At 40.4% G+C, this 21,093-nt stretch overlaps 1 protein-coding gene across 2 annotated transcripts; it reads left to right on the forward strand.

Annotated features, from left to right (window-relative positions):
* Positions 1–553: 553 nt before the first annotated feature.
* On the forward strand, positions 554–20,889 carry mysm1 (Myb-like, SWIRM and MPN domains 1). 2 transcript variants are annotated; one of them, XM_034180425.1, is made up of 20 exons: positions 554–667; positions 801–873; positions 966–1,036; positions 3,792–3,863; positions 3,952–4,030; positions 4,264–4,362; positions 7,087–7,669; positions 7,765–7,993; positions 8,082–8,212; positions 12,330–12,433; positions 12,526–12,603; positions 12,705–12,787; positions 12,886–12,940; positions 14,142–14,192; positions 14,465–14,539; positions 16,775–16,963; positions 17,433–17,571; positions 17,698–17,803; positions 19,344–19,401; positions 19,518–20,889. In XM_034180425.1, exons 1-20 carry the CDS (start codon positions 612–614, stop codon positions 19,872–19,874), a joined length of 2,688 nt encoding a protein of 895 aa, XP_034036316.1. In that variant the 5' UTR covers positions 554–611; the 3' UTR covers positions 19,875–20,889. The 2 variants fall into 2 exon arrangements, with proteins under 2 accessions (XP_034036316.1, XP_034036318.1); XM_034180427.1 differs by having other exon boundaries at positions 17,433–17,565.
* Positions 20,890–21,093: the final 204 nt, after the last annotated feature.

Genomic DNA, 21,093 nt, shown 5'->3' on the forward strand with positions numbered 1-21,093 from the left:
TACATTTAGTCAACTAAAATGAAAACAATTCATATTATTAAATTATGACTACAACTAAATTACGTTTTGACTAAAACTAAATATGTGAAAATTGGTTCAGGGTGGCCCATGTAATGTATGTTATTTTATTTATTGGCCAAAAAATAGTCTTGTTGCTAAAGGCCGTGTCCTTGTGATCACTATAGCAACTGCTGCTTGTTTTATAAAAATCAGTTCACACTTTCTGAATAATCCAGCCAACCAACATCCACACATTGACAATCAAAAACAGCTTTAAAGAATAAAATTAAGTATTTTGATTCTATTTTTAAATGATAATAGTAATTATGCTGTTTAGTAATTATTTTTAGTATATAGTAGCCGCATTGTTGATTACAAATTTAATTATATATTTTATACTAATTTTGCCATGTGTCATCTTGATCTTGTGTATGAGGACCACAATGGAAATGCGATTTTGAACTTTTGCGAGATCCTCAGGACGTGCCCATGTAAAACTTGACTGTAAAACTGTACTTTATGTACTCCAAGGCAGAGGTAATTAACACCTCCGACCACACGGTGTCGCTGTGAGTAGGTTTGGTTCGGGCGCAGCGTCCGCTCTCACCAACATGGAGGACGAGGTGGATGTTGACATCGAGGGTGTTGAGTTTGATGCCAGACTTTGGTAAGCTAACGTTATACAGTTCGACTCCTGCGCTGTCAGATGTTTTTATTTGGTGTACTTAGTTTTGCCACGTCTCGCTGACGGCTAGCTGTCCGCTGTGGTATTGAAACAGCTACTTCTGTTTGTGCTTCAGTGAGCCGCAGGGGGGCGCTTTGGTCCACGACCAGTTCTCCCAGTCTGCGTGGAAAAGTAGCTCGGGCATACTGGTATGACTGCTTACAGTCAGCTTGGTCTACAGATTGTTGGTTGTTTGTTGTTGTTTTTTTTTTTTTTGACTGAGTGTGTCTGTGTTGTGCAGCCGTGGGAGCTGGACGCCTCCATCAGTGCGGAGAACAGGGAGGTGATAGAGAGCATGCTGCTGGAGGAGCAGTATCCTTTACTGCAGAGAGAGTGTCAGTGTGGCCTTTTCACCGACCCACGGCACGCTGCGAACATGCGCTGATCGACAAGTGACGTTTTTCTCCTAGAGCCTTTGACCTTTTGGGGTCAGCATAGCTAACTCACACATACCAGGCTTGATGACAACTGGGCAGTTAAAAATAATTTATTGCGCTTGCAGGATTTTTTTTTTTAGTGTGACCTTGATCTTTCACCTTTTGACCACGAATCAAGACTTTTTAGGGTCAGTATAGCTAACACATAAACCAAGTTTGGTGACAATCAAGCAGTTAAAAAAAATTGTTGCACTCAAGTTTTAGATTTTTTTTTTAAAGGTATGCTTCAGTGACTTTGACCTTTGACCCCACACTCAATAGGCTTCTTGGGGTCAGTATACCTAACATACATACCAGGTTTGGTGACAACTAGGCAGTTAAAAAGAATTTATTGCGCTTACGAGATTTTTTTTTTTTATGATGATAAATGGACTGCATTTATATAGCGCTTTTCCATCTGCATCAGACGCTCAAAGCGCTTTACAATGCCTCACATTCACCCTGATGTCAGGGTGCTGCCATACAAGGCGCTCACTACACACCGGGAGCAATAGGGGATTAAAGACCTTGCCCAAGGGCCCTTAGTGATTTTTGAACCCAGGATCTTCTGGTCTCAAGCCCAACACCTTAACCACTGGACCATCACCTCATCATCACCATGTTGACCTTTCACTTTTTGACCCCAAAATCAATAGACATCTTAGGGTCAATATACCTAACACACACAGACCAAGTCTGGTGACAATTAGGCTGTTAAAAAGAAGTTGCTGCACTTACAAGATTTTTTAAAACTTGTCATTGACCTTGACCTTTTGACCCCAAATCAATAGGCTTCTTGGGGTCAATATACCTAACACACATGCCACTTTTGGTGACAGTTGAGTAGTTAAAAAGATGTACTTACAGAAAAAATTTTAAACCAAATTCTCCAGTGACCTTTCCCTTTTGACCTAAAGGTGCGGGTGTGAATGTCTTTGTTTGCGACAAAGTGGTGTCCTGTCCAGGGTGTACCCTGCCTCACGCCCCATGACTGCTGGAATAGGCTCCAGCCCCCCGTAACCCGATCTTGGATAAGCAGTTGAAGATGATTGTGTGTGTGGGGGGGGGGGGGGTGTACCCATAGGCACAAGTGCTCTTTTGCCTTCTCTACTCACATTTTCCCATCTTGTCAGGGTTTTGATCATATGACCCTTTAGTCACAAACCGATTTATGTAATCTTTAGACAACATTCTTCTGGAATACTACAAGGATATTCCCACCCACATGATGGAAGTGAGCACAATTACATTTATTTAAGAGCCATAGTCTAACTGTGGAATGGTTTATAGAAGGGGGTGATATATCATGTTTCAGTAGGCCACTGAAGATTTTTTAGGGTAAGATATATTGTCTAAATGGACAAAAATTACGTTTTTTTAATCCAAAGATCCCTTTATGTTAAGAACGTGATATTTGGCCATATCTCGGTGCACCCCCTATGGATTTCAGTGAAGCTTTTTTTATTATGATCCTCTGTATCTCTGCTATTCATGATAAAGATATCACTGAAATTCATAGGGGGCCCACTGAGATATGGCCAAATGAAAATCGCCAAATATTGCGTTCTTAACATAAAGAGCGCCACCTTTGCAAAAGTGCCCTAATTAATTTATGCAAATTTGGAAAGAACTTGTCCCAGTGTATCCAAATATGCATAAATGAGCAAGGCTTATTCAGGGTGCAGGCCCTGGGAGGGTCCCAAATGTAGCCCAAAATGCCAAAAGTTGTGACTTGAAGCACCACCTATAGGCAGCGCCCTCAGTTAGCCTTGAAAAATATAATGCTAAATGGGAGAACTCCATCCATACATTCATATACCATAAGATCAATAAGGCTTACTGAGGGAGCACAAAGATATTCAGAGGTCAAAATCCACATTTTGACTATGTAACTGTTTTGGCCCCTTTAACCCCTACCCTAAAAAGGGCTGTAATTTTCCTCCAGAAGGGATTTTTGGATAAAAAAAAAGTTTTTTTGTTTTTTTTCATTTGGACAATACATCTTCCCCTAAAAAATAAACTTCAGTGACCTACTGAAACATGATATATCACCACCCATTTGAAAGTTACAGATTTTGGCTCTTAAAGACCATAGACACCAGGTGTAGAAACCTTAACTATGTTGGGTGGAAATTAGAAATGTTTTCATTGCTCTGTGTGCTCCTTTGCTCTAGATAGAAAACAGGGGAGTGATGCTTTCATACAGTTTGTGACAATTTACCAATATAAGCAACACGTTGGTTGTTGCTGTGTCATACAGCAGCCTGTATTCAAAGTTCTTGAAATGGAGCAGTATCGCCAACTTGTGGATATTAACCATAAATGCAGGCATGATAGAATTTTGCCAAGCGCTCTAGTATAACAACAACAAAAATCCATACTGTTTATCTTCACAGACAGTGGTCGTGTAATCAATAGTTTGTGCCGTTTTTCCGGCTACTAACTATAGACTCAGTGAACTTGGCTCCTGTGAACACTTTTTTCCCCAGTTGTCACGGGAAAAGTCAAAAGTTATTTTCTATATATCAGTGTTTGCTGTTCTTGGGTTCTTGTGAGTGTAAACTGAGTCCTGCGTAGCTGTTGGAACGACAGTGATGTGAATCTTTATTTTCTTACTAATTGCATCTACCGATCCTAAACCACACATTTAGATACTATCTAACAGGTAAGGATTATCCTGATATTTGGCACAGAGATGTTGACAGCAAGCCCAAAGGGAAGAAGTAAGTCAGTTCAGTTTTTAGCACACTAACATCATTATGCAGCCATGGTATTTGGCAGTCATGTTGTCCTCCTTCCTCAATTGTCCAGGTCTCCAACTAAAACATCATCATCAGTCTCATCTTTTCGCTGGTCCAAACAGGAGAAAGAACTTTTTGAGCAAGGACTGGTAAGTTTTCACTTTTGTACCACCAATAGTCCATATTTGATGCCTGTAAAGATACATATTTGGAGTAAGGACTAGAAGGCGATGCTGGTCCTGGAGAGCACATGTTCGGTGTGTTTTCCATCTCTTCCCATTTTATTCAGTCTGGTGTTTCTCAGGTCTTGATTGGCTGAGTATCTCTGAGTAAATTCCTTCTGGATCATCTGTCTAAACAGTAACTGTGTGTTATTCTGCAGGCTCAGTTTGGTCGAAGATGGACTAAGATTGCTAAATTGGTGGGAAGCCGTACTATTCTTCAGGTCAAGAGCTACGCTAGACAGTATTTCAAACACAAGGTCAGTAGTGCTTGTTAAAGAGTAGGAACATCTGCACACATCACTGCAGCATGTTTGTTTTATTTCAGAAATGAACTCTGTGTATTTTTAATTACACTCCCCAAGAACAAGAATCGATTCTTCCAAGAGGTAATAATGTCAAAGTGAGAAAGGCCTATGCATCTATCATCTTAAATGTAGTGAAAGAGTACATGAATGAATTAGTCCGTCCTCTCCAGTTTTTTTAACACGATAACTGAAAAACAATAAATGCTGTCATCTTTTAGGTCACCTAATTAAAAGCACATACATACAGTGATGATATAAGCTTTAAGGTTGATGCACCAAATCAATCAAAAATGCAACTTTGTTTTGACTGTGTAATAGCCCCTAGATCTGTCTACCACCTGCTGGATGGTCAGCAGGGGCAGCAATAGCTCAGTTGGTAGAGTGAGCCATCTTATGACTGAAGGGTCGGCAGTTTGAATCCGGCTCCCAACAAGGTAAAAATCTGCATATTGATGATGTGTCCTTGGGCAAGACACTTCACCCGCTCACCCCAAGAATGGTAGTCACACTTCCGTTAGTTTGTCCCAGGGCAGCTGTGGCTACACTAGTAACTTACCACCACCAATGAGTGTGAATATGCGAGTAAATGAATAATGAAACTTGTAAAGCACTTTGGGTGCCTTGAAAAACACTCTATAAATCCAAGTCATCATCATTATTATTATTATTATTATTATTATTAGATGCTAGATTGATGATGGATTTGTTATAGCTGTGTTTGCCAGAGACAGATGTTTCTGCACAGAAATATACCAGACAAATAATCTTTTATTTTGTAATGGTTTCCCAATTACTGTGTTCTAAAACTCAAATAACGTAGTGCCAAATCCACCCAACCCAGCATTAAGGATTTTATATGATTTCACAAGTAACAGAAAAAAAAAATTGAGGGAGATAGTCAAGCAATGTACATATTGAATGGGATCCTAGAAAGAGAGAGGCGGCATTAAAACACAGAAATGTGCTAAATCAGAGAAATAAACCATTATTTGTTTTCATAATGACTCCAATAATATGTGTATCTGTGTGCGAAAACAGTGAAATTCCCAAAATAGTCTTGAAAACTGAAATGACACACATCCATCCTGGCATCCGTCCATCTGCGGGAGATGGTGTAGCATCCAGTTTGTTTGTTGTTTTTTTGTTTTTGTTTTATTTTTTCCAATTCAGTTTCAATTTATTTTATTTATATAGTGCCAAATCACAACAAAGTTGCCTCAAGGCGCTTCACACAAGTAAGGTCTAACCATACCAACCCCAAGAGCAAGTACACAGGTGACAGTGGTAAGGAAAAACTCCCTCTGATGATTTGAGGAAGAAACTTCAAGCAGTCCACACTCAAAGGGGTGACCCTTTGAGGGGAGGTAATGGTCTAGTGGTTAAGGGCTTGAGTTCAGAAGATCCTCAGTTCAAATCCCAGCCTGACTGGAAAATCACTAAGGGCCCTTGGGCAAGGTCTTTAATCCCCTAGTTGCTCCCGGTGTGTAGTGAGCACCTTGTATGGCAGCACCCTGACATCGGGGTGAATGTGAGGCATAAGTCTCCACTGAATCTGACTGTTTTATTGACGCAGGGGGATCATTCCACAGAACAGGGGCACGATAAGAGAAAGCTCTGTGACCCACAGACTTTTTCTTCACCCTAGGGACATTAAGTAGTCCTGCACCCTGATTGCATTGGATTGCATTGGACTTATTAGTCCAATGTGTGAATAACAATCTCTGCTGCATTTGTTGCACTTGTACTGTGATGCCTGCTTAGGCTGCCGCTGTCGCTCCTTCCTCGTAGCTTGTTGCTCAGCAAGGCCTTGATTCCTCTCCTGCTCAGCCCTCTGTGCACCTGTTTTGACAGTAAGGCGCCAGTGACACACAAAGTAAAATAATAATAGTTAATAATGGTCAAAACAAAATGATGAAGACATTTTGCACTTGGGAAGGCATCATGTCATGTACTTTATCAAAATGTTCCAGCCCTCACGACTGTGTTTCAGCGACATTGTCCAGAGCTTTGGCAGCAGTCTTAACATTACTACATGCCTTATTTTCTGGAGTATAAGTCATACCAGGGCAGAAGTCATGTTTATAAAAAACAGATTATGAAGAGGGGAAAAAACATATGTTAGATCTTTTTTTCTGTAAGTGGAACTCACTTTATAACACAACTGAGGGCGAGTTTACATTGGACAGAAACTCAGTGTAGCACGTGTGCGCCACTGCCTGTGCTGTTACTTAATATAAGGACCTTTTAAATTCCAAAAATAAGCAGGTTTATTGCACAACTTATTGAATGTTATTTGATGCAAATAACCATGGACTGCTGGCCCACTTCATTGTAAACCCTACAATTACAAATTTGACTCAGTTTGATTGATTTATTTATTTATTTATTTATTTTTAACCAGTTCTCTGATTTGGGATTTTAGTGCATTGTTGTACTTTTATTATTGGCATTTATTCACTTTAGTGACTTGATTCCTGGGAAAGCCTTATATAAATAGTTGCTTTTATTCACAATTGTGTGATTTTTGTGGTTGTATCAGATTATAAGTCACAGGGCTTCCCAGACTAGTACCCCCCCCCCCCCCCCCCCCTCTGATTTATATTCTAGAATATACGGTAAATGGTTTCAGAATTGACAACATAACAACCCCACAGTTTATACTTTGTACTTTTGCAGGCTAAATCAGAACTCGGACCTGCATCGCCCTCTACAGGCCCAGCAGTGCCACTACAATCACATCAGCCTGGCTCCAGTCATGCAGCCACTCTTGTCAACACCGTCCGTATAGAGAAGCATTCTGAGGATGAAGATGAGGACGTAGACATCACTGATGATCTGAGTATTGACAATGGCGGTGAATCACGGGCTGTGCCTGAATATGAATTCTGTAAAGTGGGTTTGGTCAAAGGCATGGACATCCAGACTGACGGTCCCGTGCATGAGCTTGTGAAGAAAGAGGCGGGACAAAGAGGGGTTGTGAGTACCGGTGAGGTGGACACAATGGACAGCCCCAGTGCTCCGTCTCCACAAAGTCCACAGCTCTCATCTTCCCTCTCTTGCTCAGAAGAGCCTGGCAGAACCCGGATTGAAGAGAATGGAAATAAGACAGTATCACTTCTTCCAGACAACCTCCAAGTAGTTGGAAACCCAGACAAGAATGGGCTAATAAATAATAATCACAGGCTTACTGAGCAGAGTTATCGGTCTGACAGCTGGAAAAAGAACGGTCCCGTGGAAAATCCCTGCAGGGAAAGTAGAGGTGACCTGCACCTGCTGTTTCCACCTTATGAACATGTCAAACTTTACTCCTGTTAAGTTGTATGTTTGCTAAGAAAACTACTTTTTATCTTCCAGATTGCTCTGACACTGGTGATCAGAGGCTGAGTCACAATTCAAATGATGACCAGGAAGAGGAACAGGGTGAGGAAGATGAGGACCTTAAAGCCCCTGAACAGGAAATAGACATAGACAGGGAGACCATCACTGAAGATGAGAAACAAGCTATCCCAGAGTTCTTTGAGGGTCGGTCATCAAAGACCCCGGAGAGATACCTAAAGATCCGAAACTATATTGTGGATCAGTGGTAAAATAATGCATTTGCTCACTTCTTATTAGCTGTGCAAGTGAGAAAACACTGATAAATTGAGGTTATTATTGTCTGTCTTCGTCAGGGTGAAAATTAAGCCCAAGTACCTGAACAAGACGTCAGTTCGTCCTGGTCTGAAAAACTGTGGCGACGTCAACTGCATTGGGAGAATACACACCTACCTGGAACTCATAGGAGCCATCAACTTCAACTGTGGTAACCCTGCTCAGACTGTAACAGCATTATGTTGTCTATTTTTGTTCATCTTTTGGCACATCTGCACTGTAAAATAAATAAATCTGTTGTTTTTACAGTAAAAAAAACAGCAACTGTGGTTGCCAGATGAATCCTGTTAAAATTACAGTAAGCATATGTACTGTGCACCTAGAAAGTATTCACAGCGCTTCATCCTTTCCACATTTTGTTACAGCCCTATATCAAAATGGATGAAATTAATTTTTTCCTAAACATTCTACACTCGATACCCCATAATGACAATGTGAAAAGGGTTTTTTGTTGTTGAAATTTTTGCAGATTTATTAAAAATGCAAAAAAAAAAAAAAACAAAACCTAGGAAGTCACATGTACATAAGTATTAACAGCCTTTGCATGAAGATCAAAACTGAGTTCAGGTGCATCCTGAGACAGGCACACACCTGTTTACATATAAGGTCCCACAGTTGACAGTGCATGTCAGAGCACAAACCAAACATGAAGTCAAAGGAATTGTCTGTAGACCCCTGAGACAGGATTGTCTTGAGGCACAAATCTGGGGAAGGTTATAGAAACATTTTTGCTGTTTTGAAGGTCCCAATGAGCACAGTGGGCTCCAACATTCATAAATGGAAGAAGTTGGGATCCACAAGGACTCTTCCTAGAGCTGTCTGTCCATCTATACTGAGTGATCAGGGTAGAAGGGCCTTAGTCAGGAAGGTGACCAAGAACCCGATGGTAACTGTCAGAGCTCCAGTATTCCTCTGTGGAGAGGAGAACCTTCCAGAAGCACAACTATCTCTGCAGCAATCCACCAATCAGGCCTGTATGGTAGAGTGAAAGAAAAAAAATGGTAGAACATGGCATGTATTCATAGACTGAATAACCCACCATTATGGATTATTCAGTCTATGAATACACTGTTCCTGCCATGTCCTTTCTACAGTTGCCTGAAGAAGACCTTGCAGTTGAAACATTGCTTTTTTTAAGTCAAAAATATTTTGGGAGCTTCATACCAGTGTGCGGATTTTCCCTCTTTTTTGTCTGTATGATAGTGGCCAGACTGAAGATACTCTTTAGTAAAAGGCATGTGGCAGCCCACCTGGAGTTTTCTCTGGTCTGATTCTCTTGTCAGATTGTCTGGTCTGATGAGACTCTTTGGCATGACTACCAGGCATCATGTTTGGAGGAAACCAGGCACCATCCCAACAGTGAAGCATGGTGGTGGCAGCATCATGCTGTGGGGATGATTTTCAGCTGCAGAAACTGGGAGACTAGTCAGGATTGAGGGAAAGATGAATGCAGCAATGTACAGAGACATCCTGGATGAAAACCTGGTCCAGAGCACTCTTGACCTCAGACTGGGGTGACAGGTCATCTTTCAGCAGGACAGTGACCCTAAGCACACAGTCAAGATATCAAAGAAGTGGCTTCAGGACAACTCTGTGAATGTCCTTGAGTGGCCCAGCCAGAGCACAGACCTGAATCTGATTGAACATCTCTGGAAAGATCTGAAAATGGCTGTGCACCGATGCTCCCCATTCAACCTAATGGAGCTTGAGAGGTGCTGCAAAAAGGAATGGGCAAAACTGCCCAAAGATAGTTGCACCAAGATTGTGGTATCATATTCAAGAAGATTTGAGGCTGTAATTGCAAAGATTCATCAACAATGATGTATTGAGCAAAGGATGTGAATATTAATGTACATGTGATGTCTTAGTTTTTTTTTATTTTTAATATATTTGCAAAAAAAAATCATGTTGTCATTACAGGGTTTTGTGAGTAGAATTTTTAGGGACAAATGAATTTACTTCATTTTGGAATAAGCCTGTAACATAACAAAATGTGGAAAAAGTGAAGCACTGTGAATACTTTCTAGATGCACTGTACATTAACATAATACATTTACAGAACATTCTTTAAATCTAATGGTATAAAGCTGATGTAATTTATATTTTAAACCAGTAAAGCCAACATTTTCTCTTAAATTAACAACATTATGCTGTTTTTAAACCAATTATTTCTATAGAAAATGCAGTTGTTAACTTATTGTGCATTAAATCACATTCAATGAAATGCTGTTGCCCCTGCTCCAGGCCACCACAGGGGTGTTGGTATATAATCCACATGTTGGTCTAGTTCTAACACAACTCCAGTTATATAAGGTGAATGGGCTTAAGACAGCGTTGAATCTGGGATGTTTTGCTTGGGACTAGAACCATTCCTTCCTTTTTCATTGAGTCCACTGTACTGCGACTTACACCCTCCTCCTTGCACCTCTTGCCTTTGCTTATACATAACATATTAACTGGAAAATCGTGATATTTTGGAACAGGTGCTTCAGTATATTTGATAGATATTTGTTGTAGGTATATTTTAGATATTTGTCTCATTTCAGCCTGTAGAAATATCCACATGGGGTTGGTGGCAGAAATAACCATCCAGTTACTGTAAAAACAATCACTCAGCTCAAAACTACATGAGGGTGGAGACTGAGGTGATGATAAACAGTAATTCCAAAGGCATGTGGCAACGTGCAGCTCCAGTGCGATTTTCAGCATGGATTATGTGGCATGGCTAGCTAATATGATAACTAAAGTCGATAATATGATGATATGATAATAAAGTTGTACAGTCTGATGACCTGATGGACAAAGGAGTTTTTCAGTCTGTTGGTCCTGCACTTGGGAAGGAGCAGTCTGTGACTGAAGAGGCTCTTCTGGTTGCTGATGACGGTGTGCAGAGGGTGACTGGCATTGTCCACGATGTTATCCATCTTTCATACTAGATTATTCCAAAATGCAACTTTGTTTTGCCTGTATAATATCCCAAAAGGTGTCTGCTGCCTGCTGGATGGTTAGTGCTGCGTGGACTATGGAAAATTCTGAACAGCTGTGGTTGAACTTAGTTTGTTTGCTATCTGTTGAATTACTGGGCTTGTCTGTGTGGTTCGCCCACCAGTGTTAGCCTACGTGTGACCATCAGCAAACAAGTTACCAACTGCTTGGAGAAATATGCTGCCCACAGTGTTTGAAAATATAGGTGAAAATAACACCAGGATTATACATGATGCACTGTGTTGGGACATTTCAAAAATCTTTTCAACACCCATGTGTTGCAGCATTGTACCGTAGTTTGTATCAAAAGAAAGCAGTCAGGTACTATGCTGAATGGCACCTCATTTATGTCACCAACTTCTTTGGAAACAAATGTTTCAGAATGTTCCAGGTGATCTGCCCCATCTGGTGTTCCAACATAATTACAACACAGTAACTGAATTAACTAGGGACAGAGTGTTTTCTAATCCAATCCACTTTATTTATATAGCACATTTAACAACAAAGACGTTTCCAAAGTGCTGCACATAGAATCAACATATATAAGACCCCAATAGTCATGAAATAAATTAAAAATAAGTAAAATAACAATAAAAATAAATAAAACATGCAAAGATACAAAACTAATAAAATCACCATAAATAAATAAATACAGCGTACAAAAGATAAAACCAATAAAATTAACCTGGATAAAAACGGTAATAAATAAATAAAACCGAGGACCGCACAACTCACACGATGTTAAAAAACAGAGAATAAAAGTGGATCACCAGACGAAACTTAAAATACTCCACTGTGGGGCTGTTCAGATGTGGAGGGGCAGAGCGTTCCAGAGTCTGGGACCAGCCACAGAGAAGGTTTTGATTCACAAGTAGTACTTCAGCAGTAATGGGAGGAAAAATGAATAACGGTTGCATTATTTATGGATTCCTTGTTCATTCTCCTTTGAAGCTCTGCATTTCTTAGTGACTTGGATATTCATGAAGTTCGATGCACCAGACCACTCAAGGGAAAAAAAAACAAACAATCCCACAAACCTTTGCTTTGCTTGTGTAAAATCCCATAGACATTTGTGTTAGTTGCTGAACACTGCCACCTGCTGGATGATTCATGAATGCATTCATATAAAATGATGAATTTCATATTTGCATGCGACAGTCGGTGTAGGATCAGTATGTGCACTAGCGTGTAGGTTTCTTGGTATTTAATGTCCAGTGTCATATTAGTATGACTGACCTCCATAGAATTTGACATTACAATCCTTTCATACTCTTTTGACGTAGAACAAGCTGTGTATAAACGTCCAAAAATAGTGGAGCACTCCAAGCATAAGGAGGGTAAAGATGCCCTGGAGGCCTATCAGCTAGCGCAGAGACTGCAGAGCATGGTAGGCACCGCCCAGCACCTCCAATGCATCTACCATCTGAACTGCAAGTTTGGTGTGCTTTGAGTGAACTGCTGATTGGTTGGCTATTGCAGAGAACGAGGAAACGCCGTGTGCGCGACATCTGGGGTAACTGGTGTGATGCTAAGGACCTGGAGGGACAGACGTATGAGGTTTGAATGTTGTCAGACACACATGGAATCATGTTTACCACAGACGGTTGTGTGATGAGTGATCTTCATGTTCCTGTGTGTGTTGTGTATGTCTAAATTAGCACCTCAGCGCAGAGGAACTCGCCCTTCGGAGAGAAGAGATGAAGAAGAACTCTAAAACCTCCAAGATATGCAGACACAGAGGGTAAGTGGCATGGGTTAATGTCGTGTGCAGAGTTTGTAGCGTGTGCATGTTGACAGCAGCTTGTGTGAAAACACGTGTTGCCACTCTCCTTTCTTTAGGTCTTTTGATCCTTTCCAGTTGATTCCATGTCGGTCTTTTGGAGAGGATGTACAGGTTAGTTATGCCTCATTTTTCATTTTAAACTAGAAGATACACTCAGTGAAAAGCCTGTCCCTGTGTCGCTTTCACATTTACTCAAGCGTTATCAACAGTTATGACCTTGAGTTTGACCTTTCAAGGGGCAAGTAGGAAGATGATATAATTTCATATTAGTATTAAGGGTAACTGTGGGTGTCTCTTTAACTAATTCCTCAAAATAATTGGGTTATTTTTTATTGGTATTGTTAATACACCAACAAAAGCTTACTATTGGCAAGGAAAGGATTACTGATCTGGTTTCATGGCCAATGTGGCGATCTTTGCGGAATCAAGGGATGCCCAGATTGAGGCACTTGAGAAGCAGAGTGAGGAGCTGAAATGTCTGGATTGCGAATGTCACTATGATCCAGGGCATACAGTGACTTCCTGAACGGGGTCAACGGGGTGTACAGTAAAAACAACAAACTTGCAGAGAGATTCATTTATTTTGGCAGTGATGGTCATGTCTCTGTATCCTTGGACTTTGAGGTTGAGAGACACCTGGGAAAAGCTCGTGGAGGTCCCTGGACAGATGTGTTTGACAATGCCAATACCTTTGCAGGACAATGAAGATCCAGCTCTTTAGTCTTGGCGCTTACTGTCTTACTTGGAGACTTGGACACGAAGAAGTGACTTAAGTCGATGAATGTAGATCTATTACTAGGTCTCTTTGAAGAATCCTGAGGTACCACCGGAATTACTTGTGTCAAATGAGTGGCTACTTGGCGAGAGTCAGATGAGGTGTATGTCCAAACGTTTGATTTGGTAATGTCTTTCTCAACAACCAAGAAGCTATTTACAAGGTAAAACTTTGTGGAATTGGAAACTAGTGTTGTTGGAGTTTGCGCTCTACGAGTGCAGTGCTCTAGTTTGACATTTTATTTACCAGAGATATGCACTTTAAAATTCTCCCTGGGCATCCTTAGACAGAACTTAAACCTGAATACATTTAGTTTTATTGTTATTTTTTAATTCAAATAAAACTGTCTCATCTGCTTAGTTGTTTAATTGTAAAAATGAGTGGAGTACTGTGTTCTGACAGTAATTGATAGCTGCAGCCGAGTGTTTCTTTCATTGACTACTATTTTTATGAATCATACTAGATATAACAACAGTATTTTGTTTGCATATGTGATCATTTTCTCATTTAAAAACTAATCATCCTCCTCCTGTGCAGGAACCGTTTCAGCTCATTGTGTGTGCAGAGACTCTGCTCATTATGGACATGGTATGTGATGCACACAATCACACATACCATATGAATTTTCCCTGTGGTATCAGACTGACAGGAAGGACTCATTAGGTTGGAATAGCCCCCTCCCCCCAGCTCTCTCCGGCGCGTACACTGAGCTAATTAACTCTGCTTTTTTGTCTTGACCTGTGGGGCACGCCACTATCTGCAGCAGTCCATAGTCTCTTATTTTTGTTATAATTACACCAGATTAATTGTCTCTCTTATTTTAATGTTTCCAAAATGATCAAACCTGACGTGATCCTCAGCATGCCCATGTGTCAAGAGGTGAAGTCATTGGCCTCCTTGGTGGAATTTTCAGTGAAGAGGATAAAGTGTTGAAGGTAGGAGGAATGAAAAGAGACAACATGAATTTCAAGTGTAGAGACTTTATTTACAATGCAGTTAGGTACATATGTATTAGGACAGGAACACAGTTTGTGTAATGTTGCCTTTGTGCACCACCACAACTGATTCAGAAATAACCAATCAAGATGTGTAGACTTTCAGCTTTCATTCAAGGGGTTTAACAAAAATATCATGTTACATGTTTTCCTTATTGCTGAAACAATTTTGCAAACTAGGCTGGTTTGATCAAAATACTTAACACAATTCATGGAACCACATACCCAAACTGCAGGAATACTTCATATATCCTGCAAAATGAAGTACTGCAACCAAACTACATATTACATTATCAAAACTGCAGAACAAATGTGCATAAAAAATATATAGAAAAAAAAAGAGGCAAGAAAAATTAGGCAACATTTTGCCGCACAGCTGGATCTGGCCACAATGGCTCGTCCACATCACAAGCATTGTCTTCCCTTGCCAGACATTGAGGGAAGAAGCGCCTTGAGTGCCTGGTCCATCCCTGAATTGCACCCACATCAATTTCATCACATTCCTCTTCCATAGCCTGCACAAGAAGCTTGGTTACTTTACCTTCCACCGCCATGCTGAAAAGAACCCTTCTATGAGGTTCAGAAATGGTGAGTATGGTGGGTGGTCAGCAAACCAGTTTTGGACTGGGGCTGTATGATGAAAGCTCACGTTGTCCCACACTACAACGTACCAGTTTCTTTGATGGTCTGCATCATTCATACGCTCTGGTGGTATGAGAATTTGTTGAGTCTGTCCAGAAATGTGAAAATATGGACTGCGTTGTATGATCCAAGGTTGACATGCCGGAAAACATCTAATAAAAACCCTGATAACGTCTAAAACAAGATTTGTAGAGATGAAACCTGGATTGAATTGTATAGAATAAAGGGATAAGAATTGCATGGAGAAGGAAAGGAATGACTCATGATCCCGAAGTGTACCAGAACATCTGTCAAACATGGAGGAGGCAGTGTTATGGTTTGGGCATGTGTGGCAGCCAGTGGACCTTGGTCACTGGTGTTTTTTTTGATGACGTGGCTGCTGATGGACTACATAATGGATTCTCAAGTATACCGGTGTCACCGACCGAACAGTCTCCCTAAAAAATCGGTCCCCCCAATGACGCAGTTCACGAATTAACAAGTCGTTTGTGCTTCAAACTGCACTCCAGTCATCATCTATCGCAGCACCAGATATCTGAAGCTTTTGTACAACAATCATTTCCACATAAATTCATCATTATTTCATCATAAAAGGCGCTGGAAGCGATCAGAGCGCCACAGCTAAACGAGCTGCTAGCTGATGCGTTCACTACACGCCAATCATTTCAAAGCGTCACAAAATTTCGTCGAGTTTCTGCTTAAAACTGACTTTAGAATGATTTAAGAGGTTTTACTTTTATCATCTGATGGTTAATAATCCCATTAATCCATTTGATTGCTTTGGGTGAAGAGAGTCTGTCTCAGACGTGCTGCTGTGGTCCGAAATGACGCAAAAGGCGGACCTATTTTTAGGGGCGGACAATTCAGTCTGCGACACCAAGCTGTACTATTTGCTCATTGTGCAGCCAGAATGCTGCCAAACTGATGAGACGGTGCTTCACAGTGCAGATGGATAATGACCGAAAAACATGCTGCCAGAGCAGCCCAAGAGCTTCTCAAGGCAAAGAAATGGAATATTCTTAAATGGGCGAGTCAGTCACTTGACTTGAGCCAGTGAGAACATGCTTTTAAATTACTGAAGATAAAACTGAAGGCAGAAATGCCTACAAATAAGCAACAACTGAAGGCGGTGACAGTCGAGGTCTAACAAAGCGTCATAGCGGAAGAAACTCTGCATTTGGTGATGCCCATGAGTTGACTTCAGATAGTTATTGTCTGCAAAGTATCTTCATCTAAGTATTAGCAGTCATCTTTACATTTGTAATTGCTAATTTGTGCTATTACTTACAGCCTCTGAAAACTGAGAGAACAGTATAAAAATAATTTCTAAATGGTTCATGTCATTTTTTGTATTAAACCTTTTGATTTAAAGCTAAACGTCTTGAATTAAATGTCATTTTTATTGTGCCATTTCATCGCAGTGGTCTACACAGGTAAAAATATAGGTCAAAATAACTGTCCAGGTATTTATGTGCTTGATTGTATATTTTGCTTTATTGTGAGTGTTCCATGTGTTGGTGTGTGTGGTTGCAGATCTGTGCAGCGGAGCCGTGTAACAGTGTGAGTACAGGTTTGCAGTGTGAGATGGACCCCGTTTCTCAGACACAGGCCTGTGACATTCTATCAGCGCTGGGGTTCAGCGTGGTGGGCTGGTACCACTCACATCCATCCTTCCACCCCAGCCCTTCTGTTCGGGACATACACACGCAGGATCAGTTCCAGGTAAAAAGGATTCAGCTTCCAGTTGTCCTGTTAGCTCTGTAATATTTTTATTTTGTCACTTCAGTCATGAGCTTCTGTTTACCAGAAGTCCAGAAAGTTAAAGGTTATTTTTTTGGAAGGTTTCCATTTTCAGAAATCAAAGATGGCCATCATAACAACCTTGGGGGGGGGGTCAGAAATGATGTTTTTTGGATTCCTCATTTCATAGTTTTCCAAATCTCCTAAAAATTCTCCAGCGACTACACAAGGAAACTGACTATTTTCGAAATTGTCAATTTTGGCAATCCAAGATGGCGGCCATAGCAACCTTTGGGGGGGAGAAGAAAACATTGTTTTTTGGATAAAAATGTATAGTTTTCTAAATGTCCTAGAAAAACTTCAATAAAATTACAAAAGGACCCTGACTATTTTTGATCATTTCTGCAATTGTGTGCGGCTGTGATGCGACATTCTGTTCCGATTATGACAGAATTATTTCTCACGTGGTGGAGCTCCCTTCATCGGAATGATCGTGAGTCCATATGACCCAGCCAATCCCTCCCCTCACTCCCAGACAACCTGCCTGTTGGTCAGAGAGAGTCTGGAACCCTCCGGCCCAGAGAGTACAAGTACCCCGCACACACACATACACACGCCACAAGAACACAGTAAATGAGACCATCTGACTTTAAATCGATCTGTAAACTGGGCCCTAGGTGTGGACTGTGCTTGTTTCTCTCTCTCTTCCTCCTCAGAGCTGCCCTACAGGTTTGATTTTGTCTCATCACAAGACATTCCAGACTGGGATCAGACACTGAGGAGAGCCCAGTGGATCATCAACAAATACTCTCAAACACCTGGGTGAGTTACAAGACGGCAAAGGCTAATTTGAAACATAGTGGCCCCTATTGTGATGATCTGTGGCACAAGGTCTAAACCACATGGTGCAAATATATTTGGTGTGTGTCCAACCCCATGTGCTATTTACACAGTGTAAAATCAGTACAAATGAGTTTCAGAGACTTAATTACCTTAGTTACCTTTAAAAATTCATTGCATTCTCTGGTCCATGATCAGTCTGTTTGGTTTGATGTAAACTAGTGATTCTGTTTATTTTGCATTATGAATGTTTGTGTTGTGTTTTTGTGCTGTCTGCTTATGCTGCCTCATGGCCAGGTCGCCATTCTAAATGAGAATTGGTTCTCATTTGGCTTACCTGGTAAAATAAAGGTTAAATAAAATTAAAAAAAAACTGGTGATCCCACCAGCCAACCCAGGATGGACAAAATCCAGCTGAAAAATGTGATACAAACCTGTGTTTTCAAAGTCTCATATTTTTTGTTTTTACTATTCAGCTGCTAATGTAAAAAAATATATTGTCAATTCAGTTTTGTGTTAACATGATGTGGTCATGTGTATCTGTGTGCGTGCAGTGTGAACCCACACACGTGAGTGCTTGCTCCCAAACTGGATATGAGTGCAGAGTTGCTTTCTGCTAACACACCACAGCAATGCGGCAGCACTGCCCCTGATCACAACTCCTTTTTTCGTGGACTAGATGTCGCTATGTGGCTGGAGTCAGTCACTCAGTCTGTCATGCGACATTTCACTTGCAAACAAGATAACTTGAGTTGTACATGTTTTGCACGTAATTACCACAAGAAGCCTGTTACTTTTGGGGTTAAAGGGCAAGATCACTGAAGCACTTGGTATATGTATTACACGTGACCCAGGAAGCTTATTGATTTTTAGGGTCAAAACATCAAAGATCACAATTGTTCATGTGATAGCTTCTTTTTTTAACTGCCTGGTTGACACCAAACTTGGTGTATATATTAGGTATATTGACCCCAAGAAGCCTATTGGCTTTAGGGTCAAAAAGGCAAAGGTCAAGGTAACTGGCACATGCTTTGTAAAAAAAATAAAAATATCTTGATTACGCAATAACTTCTTAATTACCTGATTGGCACCAAACTTGGTATATGTGTGAGACATAGTCACCCCAAGAAGTCTATTGGTTTGGGGGCTAGAAGGTAAAAATGACTAAACTGTAGTTTATAAAAGCCTGCTGCAGTAATTATCATTGGTCAGATAAGCTAACAACATTTACTGAGGGCGTCGTGGGCTAGTGCAGACAATGTGCTTCTTAAATCAACACGTCCATGAGTGCACAAATGAGCACAATTATACTCAGTATTTACATGACTTGAATGCTGGACGTGAAAGTGGCGGATGCTCTAAGTTATACACGACACTACCACTTACACGCGTGCGGTGCTGCCTTGTTCTAAGGTGGAGTCCTTAGTTCTGTTTTTTTTTTTGTTTGTTTTTTTGGTGGTAACAGTTTGTGTTGTGTGACATATGTGAAAGTGGAGTCTAACCTGTTGCGTGTTGTGGTTAGGAGTGTGCAAATGAGCAGATTTTTCCGGAGGGACTCTCACCTTACCTGCCTGGAAAAGGTGAGTCCAGCTCCTCTTTCTAGCTGACATTCAGTGACTAATGCCTCTGTTCTGTTGTCTGTGACTTAGTCTCAACCACTGATTTTTTTTTTTTTTTTTTTTTCCCTGCTTTCTAGATGCTTTCATCTTTGGCTAGGTACTTTGAGCCGCTGCCAGATGAGGAGGGAGATTCATTCTTGACTCAGATCCAGACCCTTTTCCAGTCAGACTTTATTGCCAAGCAGCAGATTTCTGATCAGGAAGAAGGAGAAGCTTTAAATGCCTCCTCCACTCCACTGGACTCACATGAACTTCCTACTGCTCAGCTGAACAATCAGGAGAGACTCCAGGTAGGAGAGTCTGATTGGGGTCCTGGCGGGACTCCAGAATGCAACCTACAGCCCGGTGTGCACGCCACAAACTTGGATATGACCAGCAGCGCAGTGTTGCACCTGGGCTCTGTTTTGCTGACTGGACATGACTATTTATTATGACTTCACTCTTTTTTCTTTTTCTTTTTTTTTGCTCAGTTGTTGTGGTAGATTGTCCCATTAATGTCAACAATTTCAACACAAAAACATCCTCAAGGTGATTTTATTTTTTTATTTTTTGGCCTCAGGTATCCATTTCATACATAGAAATGTTGCAATAATTTTTAGAAAAATTCATCAGAATGATTGTAAAAATGCAAAGACAAAATAATAATAATAATAATAATCTACTGATTTTCTGTCTCTCCCCATGCTTAGTATGTTAATAACACTCACATTTTAGTTCAAATCTGGGCAGATTCATTAATATTACAAATATTATTGATGGTTGACTTGATTAAAAATAGCCCAAAATATGTACGTCCATATTTCAATTAATGTGGCTTTTGGACAGAGGAATGTTTTAAGTCACTCTTCAGTCTTGGCCATGTAAATCCAGGTTATAGTTCTCAGGTCAGCTGGCTTGGGATTTGCAATGCCAAAACTTAAGTGACCTTTTGCCCCTTCTCTAACTTTTTAAAATTAACATGCTGGACTTCAGGACGACCAGTGGAGATACGATTTATGCTTGATTGTCTGAAATGTTTTTTCCTGTGTTTTAATGCTTCTTTGTGCTGCTGTGAAAAAAAAAACAAAAACAAAACGCTGACGTTGCAGCCGCCCTGATCAGGCCAATCACACAGAAGATAAACCCAAATATATCCTGTTTATCTTCATACATCTCTTTTAAAATAATTGCTCGTACATGGAGCTAGATAAGTTACTGCCTTGCTTACTGCAATATTTTAATGAATGATAAACTTGAAAATACTTCGAGGTATTGTTTCAGTATTATTAGCTTTCATGTTTAGTTTTAAGTACTATTTTAGTATTTAATCAGAGTTTGCGAGTAAAGTTCTTTTAACAATAAAATACTTTAACTGAAAACTACGATTTACAAAGAAATACCAAGCGGCATTTTACAGTTGAAATGTTCTGTTTATTTTTGAACATGGAAATAAACTGTATTTTAATATTGTTTTTCATTATTCTTTGTGTGGAATAGCTGGGTGCTGTCAGGTTCGTAAGTATTTGGACAGTGAGTTTTTGCAATCTGCTGTGTCATAATGGAGTTGAAATTAAACCAGATGTGCGTGTAGTGTCGACTTTTAGCATTAATTCAAGGGATTGAACAAAAATATTACAAACAGTTCAGTAATTACAGCTGTTCATGTATTAATGT

The sequence above is a fragment of the Thalassophryne amazonica genome, chromosome 10 (genome assembly GCF_902500255.1).
Source record: "Thalassophryne amazonica chromosome 10, fThaAma1.1, whole genome shotgun sequence".
Taxonomy (NCBI): Eukaryota; Metazoa; Chordata; class Actinopteri; order Batrachoidiformes; family Batrachoididae; genus Thalassophryne; species Thalassophryne amazonica.

Bases quoted from the DNA above. Each gene is read 5' to 3' on its own strand.
- mysm1 (XM_034180425.1), top strand. From the start codon at position 612: ATGGAGGACGAGGTGGATGTTGACATCGAGGGTGTTGAGTTTGATGCC. The intron at 668-800 runs GTAAGCTAACGT...TTTGTGCTTCAG, and splicing joins GAGTTTGATGCCAGACTTTG to TGAGCCGCAGGGGGGCGCTT. The intron at 19,402-19,517 runs GTGAGTCCAGCT...CCTGCTTTCTAG, and splicing joins ACCTTACCTGCCTGGAAAAG to ATGCTTTCATCTTTGGCTAG.